Raw genomic sequence first — 7,823 nt, forward strand, 5'->3', positions numbered from 1 at the left:
AAAAAAAAAAAAAAAGAATGCTGTTGTTGGTGGAAACACAGAAGAGCAGTGGGGACTACTTTGTAAATGAATGAAAAAGAATGAGTCAAGGAATGTCTTGACACACAGTTCACTGTGTCCAAAGAACCCTGGGGAGAAGGCTGATGTAAAGGTGACCAAGGGATGGCCCCGGCCCCGGCCCCAGGTCCCAGGCCCCAGCCCCCAACCGTCAAGGAAGTGTGAGGTTCAGGGAGTGAGGGGGCCCTGGGACACTAGCCCATATCAGAGCTGGTTAGGATAGAGGAAGGGGAACACTGAGTGGGCTACTGTGAAGCATCCGGCTTCAATTTCCACATCGTATTAACAAACCGGAACTGTGATATGGAATATCCTCAGATATTTGTAGCACATGCTTATAAATACTTTCCTTTACAGTAATATGATTGGTGTAGGTAGCGCTTTTAGTTATAGGTAACACTTGTAACTGAGGTGAAAGAACAGCTTCAGCACAGCGCTGGCAAGTGAAGGGCATAAAGAGTCTGCCTACCTTACCATGTGTTTTCTGAACTTTGTGGCTAGAACTCTCTTTTCACTTAAATTTAAGTTTGTGACTTTGATGCCTAGAATATAGTACGTGTTTCTTAAATGGCCATAATTGTTTGAGTTTCTACTCTGTAGTAGCAGTAATAGAATTCCAAAGTTTTGCTTTTATAAATATAGTGATCACATAGCTACAAATAAAACTCTAGAGTTAGGAGTCAAGGAAAATACCCATGTTCCAGGCTTTATGTTGGTAATGTGCTTACTATATATCCAAGTTTCAGAAGTAAGTTTGTTTAAAAACTTTCATTTGATCATTTGAGGTATAAATAAGCAAGCCAGTGTATATGTGTGCATTCATATGTGTGTATTAATTTTATGTATGTTTCTTTCTTTTCTTTTTTTTTTTTTTTTTTTTTTACAGTTTTTGGCTGGGGCTGGGTTTGAAGCCACCACCTCTGGCTGGCATATGGGGCTGGCGCCCTACTCCTTTGAGCCACAGGCACTGCCCTCATGTATGTTTCTTAAAAAGAAAGAATATAATTGATTTAAAGTATCTTAAAGTTTTTTTTCTCCTCTAAGAAAATTGAGTGATACAGTCTGAATTACTGAATCTTTCAAATGACTTTCATCTTTCTTTCAAGTACTCCTAGTGACTGGGCTGAGTAGTGAGTTTCTGTAACAGACAAAAGCTCAGACGACAGGTGATAAGACTTGATGGCTGTCAGGTCACTGCCAACTCTAAATTGAATATTATTATCTCAAGAGCATGATAGTGCTGCTTTGAGTGGCCTTTCAAGTTCTTCTCCCTTTAACATGTTCTGATTTTATGAACATGAAGTTAGTTTGAACTATGGGGCGATGCCTGTAGCTCAGTGAGTAGGGCGCTGGCTCCATATACCGAGGATGGCAGGTTTAAATCCAGCCCCAGCCAAACTGCAACAAGAAAATAGCAGTTGTGGTGCTATAGTGTTGTGGTGGGCGCCTATAGTCCCAGCTACTCGGGAGGCTGAGGCAAGAGAATCGCCTAAGCCTAAGAGCTGGAGGTTGCTGTGAGCTGTGACACATGCACATGTGAGCTGTGACCCATGGCACTCTACCACGGGTGACAACATGAGACTCTATCTCTAAAAAAGAAAAAAAAGAAATTAGTTCGAACTGGTTTATAGCAGAGTGCAGAGGAGATTATTTAAGGATATTTTTTGCTTCCCTTTTTTCCCCATTTGGCAGATGGTTTGATGTACTCCAGAAAGTATCTACCCAATTGAAAACAAATCTCACAAGTGTCACAAAGAACCGTGCAGATAAGGTAAATGGCACTGCAGCTTGAGATGGCATGTGAATTTGGGGTCCTTCAATGCTAGATATGAAAATGCAGTTTGAGACTTTCCAGGCTGGTGTCTTGAAGATTTAGTTGAAGACTCACTTACGAATTCTTTCTTTTTTTTCTGTTTTATAGAATGCTATACATAATCACATTCGTTTATTTGAGCCTCTTGTTATAAAAGCTTTAAAACAGTACACAACAACAACATCTGTGCAATTACAGAAGCAGGTTTTAGATTTGCTGGCGCAACTGGTTCAGTTACGGGTTAATTACTGTCTTCTGGATTCAGATCAGGTTGGTCACTTTTATTTTTTATCCACAATACCAGTTCCTAATTTAATAAAAATCACCCTAAAAAGACACTGAAATCTACCTTACAGAAATGTGACATTTTTTCCCCCGTTAGTGGCTAACTCTTAACTATTTCATGCAACTGTCTGATGCAAAAGGCCTGAACACAGCAGACCTCAACAGTGTCTCCCCTCACTGCCTGCCGTCTATGCTGTGCTCTGCTAGGGTTAGCCTTTAAAAGTTTGACCAAGGTAGTTCAGTGCCTATAGCTCAGTGGCTGGAGGACCAGCCACATACACTGGAGCTGGCAGGTTCAAATCCAGCCCGGGCCTGCCAAACAACAACTATGACCAAAAAATAGCTGGGCACCTGTAGTCACAGCTCCCTGGGAGGCTGAGGCAAGAGAATCACTTAAGCCTAAGAATTTGAGGTTGCTGTGAGCTGTGATGCCACAGCACTTTACCCAGGGTGACAGCTTGAGGCTCTATCTCAAAAAAAAAAAAAAAAAAGACATAGAGACATATCAATAAATGGCAGTGCATAGACCTAATTCAAGCAAACAAAAAGTCATAAGCCACTCAGAGAAATTTGAACAATGACTGAATATTTAAAGGTAATAAAGAATTAGTGTTAATTAAAAAAAATTTTTTTTGACCAAGGTTTTTCTCACCCACCCTCCTAACCCCTCTAAAATAAATTAGAATTAAATTCTAAGATATAAGTAAGATTCCTTGTTTTGAGGCATTTTTTTTTTTTTTGAGACAGAGCCTCAAGCTATCCCCCTGGGTAGAGTGCTGTGGCATCACAGCTCACAGCAACCTCCAACTCCTGGGCTCAAGCGAGTCTCCTGCCTCTGCCTCCCAAGTAGCTGGGACCACAGGCGCCCGCCACGCCTGGCTATTTTTTGGTTGCAGCCGTCATTGTTGTTTGGCGGGTCCGGGCTGGGGATTCGAACCCGCCACCTTAGGTGTACGTGGCTGGCGCCTTAGCGGGTTGAGCTATAGGCGCCGAGCCTTGAGGCATATTTTTGAAAAATCTCTAGACTTAAACAGATACCAGTTATGGTCTATATTTTCAAGCAATCTAAAAACTTAGCTCACCTTTTTAAAAAGAAGTATAGTCTACCAGGAAAGCAGCTGAGGCCGGCTGGATTCCTGTGTGAAAGAGTGTGAGCTCGTGCAGGGCTTGTTGTGGTCTTCCCCTCAGCTACCCGGTGCCTTGTGCTCTGCCCATGGGCTAATTGTGTCCCCCAGGACAGATTCTCTTCTAGTAAGATCCATTCCAATTAAATTCATTATGGATAAAACTGCCTATAGGTCATGAAAACTTAACTGCCTTATCTTAGGCTACTTTCCTAAGTGAGACAGAATCTTTCTGGTATAGAAATATTACAATTCTCCATTTCCTCCCATACATACAAATTTACCTCCAGATTCTGTCCGCCCTTTCATTCACTTTAAGTTAAAGGGTCTGTTCCTCTAGGACAGTGATTCTCAACCTTCCTAATGCCACAGCCCTTTAATACAGTTCCTGTGCGTTGCTGTTGAGAACCACTGCTCTAGGAGAAATGTAGAAGCAGAACTGTTGGGGTGGAGTCAGCTTCTAATGAAAGAGGAGCCAAGGGGTGGGGCTTTACCTTGGCCTGAAGCTTTTACTTTTACTTCTTTCACAGAATCTGTCAGGAGAAAATCAGTGTAACTGGGTCATTTCCCTCTTCGGGGAATGTGCTGGTTGGGAGGCTTCATTTTCTTTCCTTTGACAAAAGGAGGCTGTGTAGGGCGAAGCTCTGGTCTGTAGCCCTTTGTGACAGGGGCAGAGAGGTTGGTCTGTTCTAGTAAGAATACATCAAAGACTACAATCTGCCTTTTCTCCAAAAATTCCCAGTTCTGACCCATAGGTAGAAGCCAGCTTTCTCATACTGTAGTTATAGAGTGTGGTCTCTTCTGAGACTGTCTTTAGTAGATGAAAGAAAAAAGCAACCCCCCACTCTAACGTAGAATTGTTAAGTAGACTTGAATGTTTTGTCAAATTCTTTCTTAAGCCAGGTGCAGTGGCTCACATCTATTTCCCAGCACTCTGGGAGGCCAAGGCAGGAGACTCACTTGAGCCCAGGAGTTGGAGGCTATAGTGAGCTATGATCAGGACACTGCTCTGCAGCCTGGGAGAGAGCAGCAAGACCTTGTCTCAAAAAAACAAAACAAACAAAAACAAACCCTCTTTTTCTAGTCATTCTGTGTAGAGATTTTTCTCAAATGCAAAATAATTTTTGCTTCTTGGTTTTATTTTCCTAAAATTTCCGTTTAATACTTACACATTGAGACAGCTTGAAGGGCCTCCTTTCAGCATTTGTTTGCTCTGGGCCCCACACCCTCTGCTTCACATAGTGAAGCTGGTTACCAACTGCCCTGGTATGATGTTATGATGCATTGCTTGTGTGAGTGCTCTGGCCTCATGTTTTTCTGACTGATTTTCATCATTTGGTCCCCTTTTTCCCATTCTTAGGCTTTAATACAGTGACAGTTTTACAAATGAGAATAGGAAACTATTATAGAACAAACAAATCATCCAACTCAATTCAGACAGTGAAGTGTTCAGCACCTCCCGTGAGTGTGCTTTCGGCCCAGGGACCATGAGAGAGCAGTTGGGATCTACATCCCAGGTTGGGGGCATTGAGAGCTGCACAGTATGCCAGTGAGACACAAAACCAGCTCTTGTGCAGTCCTAACATGCTGCCACTGCTCCTCAGGGCCATTCTGTACCTCTTGGCACTAATGCCAAGCCTGGACACTTTGAATGGGGTGGGGGGCTGACTCACTGGGCATCTGATCGCTAGACCAGAGCCAGGGACTCTGTGGCCCTCAGTCTGCCATTACCTGGAATAAATAAGTCTCCAAGATGTATTTGGGGTGGTATTTCATGTCTCCTGGAATTTATTATTTGTTTCCTCAGTGTGGTTTCACCTCAGTCTTTAATAAACTTATTTTTAAAGAGATTTCTGGAACTATTCTGTGATTATCAAGTCTGACTTCAGAACATATTCGCTGTCAAGAAACTTGTTAAGGGCTGGGTGCAGGGGCTCATGCCTGTAATCCTAGCACTCTGGGAGGCTGAGGCAGGTGGCTCACTTGAGCTCAGAAGTTAGAGACCAGCCTGAGCAAGAGTGAGACCCCGTCTCTACTAAAAATAAAAAACTGAGGCAAGAAGATAGATTGAGCCCATGAGTTTGAGATTGCTGTGAGCTGTGATGCCACGACACTCTACTGAGGGCAACATAGTGAGACTATCCACCCCCTCCCCCCAAAAGAAAAGAAACTTGTTAAAAAAAAAAAAAAGGACAAAACAAAAAGAAACTTGTTAAAAATGTATACAGATAATCAAAAGAGACCTGGCTTCACATTTTAATACTATTATTGATGTGGAAATTCTATTTTCCTTTCTGTAGGTGTTTATTGGCTTTGTTTTGAAACAGTTTGAATACATTGAAGTGGGCCAGTTCAGGTAACAATGTTTTGTCATGTGAGATTTCTTCTCCTTATGGTGCACTTATATGTAATTTTAGGTTATTAAGATGAACATTTGCTTTAAAGTACTGTTAGGCATTTTTTCTGTTTTCTTTAAATGGAAATCTGATCAACATGCTTGTATTTTTTTTCTCAAAAATGAATGAATATATCGAGACTTGTTTAGAAGTCCTTTTGCATGTGGTAATCCCATATGTTGTCAGTTTTCATTTCACATTTCAAAGCATTTAATTATGATAGTAAATTGCTAAACGAAATTGTATCTGGTGAAATGCTAATTTTCTAAATCTTAGGGAAAGCATTTTTAAGACAAAGTTGTCTTTAGTAAAGGTAATTGTTATGTCCTTTACTTACATTAACTATAGCTTTTTTCTTTGGTCATTAAAGTTTTAATACTTACTGCTATGCCCATTACAAGTGTATAGTGGTTGAAAATTAAAATTCTTTAGTTTCTGAAGTACTTAGTGAATGCTGTAGTTAGGGAAACTTAGTGCAGAAGGAACATGGTCTCAGAGACCCAGTATTTATTTATTCTAATTACGCAGTGCCTTGTGGAATATTGGGCAGTTACTTTTTCTGCTTTGAGTCTTAATTCCTCAAGACAAAAGGGACAGAAAAGAACTGAGGAGCTCACACCTGCTGGCACCTGTGCTGTCCAGGTGCCTTCTCCCTGTTCTCACTGAGCCCTTCCACCTATCTGGTTCTTCAGACACTGATGGGCACACAGTGACAGGACGGGATTAAATTAGATCACGTAGGCCCCTACGGCTTCATTCAGTGCGGCTCTCTGTTAGGGTTGAATCATTAGTTATTTTATATTGCTTATATTAATTATGTATCTTAATTCTTTTTTTTCTCTTTTTTTGTATCTTAATAAGAAATGTCTAAATGAATGTTTTTGTTTCCAGGGAATCAGAGGCAATTATTCCTAACATCTTTTTCTTCCTGGTGTTACTGTCTTATGAGCGCTATCATTCAAAACAGATCATTGGAATTCCTAAAATCATTCAGCTCTGTGATGGCATCATGGCCAGTGGGAGGAAGGCGGTGACACACGGTAATGAGGCTGCCTTCGCTGTCGTCTTCAGTGCCGTCACGCACTGGCACTGTCAGCTTCTCACACCTGGCAGTTCAACTGTGAACTGCCGCTCTGGGCTCCCTAGGCTCTGCCTCTGTGTTTGTGTGCAGGCAAGGGCGTGTACGTGTGAATGTATTAGTTAGAGATGTTTAAAAATAGTAGAAAGCACACTCTTCACTCTCAGGAGCTTATAATCTACTGAGGGCAAAAAATATAAAAACCAGTATGATAGCCTGAGGTAGATTCTGAACATAAACGTTCCTGTTTATATGAAACAAAAAAAAATTTTTTTTTCTTTTTTTTTTTTCCCAGTTTTTGGCCGGGGCTGGGTTTGAACCCGCCACCTCCAGCATATGGGCCAGCGCCCTACTCCTTTGAGCTACAGGCACCACCCAAAATAAATTTTTTGACTCTGAACTTGCCATAAATTAAATTTTGATTTCTCATCTAATGATGTTAGAAATACAGTTTGACATTGATCTAGGGCTTTCTGTTTTGCTGATTATTTTAACTAGAGCTTAGATAAGGACAACAGAAAATAGTAAGCTGTTCAAGTAGCCCCATTGCACATAGGGAGTGAAGTGGTGTGGTTTAAGAATGAGTCATAAATCAGACTGATCTGCTGGTATGTCCCTGTCGGCCCCTCTCTGGTTCTTTGTCAGGAACCTATAGGCTCTTGAACATCATTCTTTGTCGTGGTCTCACATGCAGAGATGCACAGACTCGTGCCACAGCTGAGGTACAGATTGTTAAAAGCAGAGATGTTTGTTGACTGGGTTTAATTGAAAGTCTAAATGTTAAATACAAGGAGCTAAGGGTTCCTGGACTTGGAGGGTCTTAGGACCTAAGTGGAGAATCAGTGGACAAGTAAAACTCCTTTCTCCTAGGAAGTTCAGTCATCTATGAGAGGATTAGTGAGTATGCCTCTGTGTTTCACTGAGGGCCAGAGAGTGTGTCTGTGTGTGTCACTGAGGGCCAGAGAGAGTGTCTGTGTGTGTCACTGAGGGCCAGAGAGTGTGCCCGTGTGTGTATCACTGAGGGCCAGAGAGAGTGTGCCCGTGTGTGTGTGTCACTGAGGGCCAGAGAG

At 41.8% G+C, this 7,823-nt stretch overlaps 1 protein-coding gene across 1 annotated transcript in view; it reads left to right on the plus strand.

Moving 5' to 3' along the window:
• The window catches only part of HTT (huntingtin), a 152,692-nt gene that overhangs the window by 91,212 nt on the left and 53,657 nt on the right, over positions 1 to 7,823 (plus strand). The window contains exons 33-36 of the mRNA XM_012812276.2: positions 1,750 to 1,828; positions 1,979 to 2,140; positions 5,580 to 5,635; positions 6,567 to 6,715. Coding sequence (XP_012667730.2) covers positions 1,750 to 1,828; positions 1,979 to 2,140; positions 5,580 to 5,635; positions 6,567 to 6,715 — 446 coding nt within the window. The remainder of the gene's footprint in view (positions 1 to 1,749; positions 1,829 to 1,978; positions 2,141 to 5,579; positions 5,636 to 6,566; positions 6,716 to 7,823) is intronic.

This window comes from Otolemur garnettii, unplaced genomic scaffold, assembly GCF_000181295.1.
Source record: "Otolemur garnettii isolate 467f Iridium unplaced genomic scaffold, OtoGar3 scaffold00198, whole genome shotgun sequence".
Classification (NCBI taxonomy): Eukaryota; Metazoa; Chordata; class Mammalia; order Primates; family Galagidae; genus Otolemur; species Otolemur garnettii.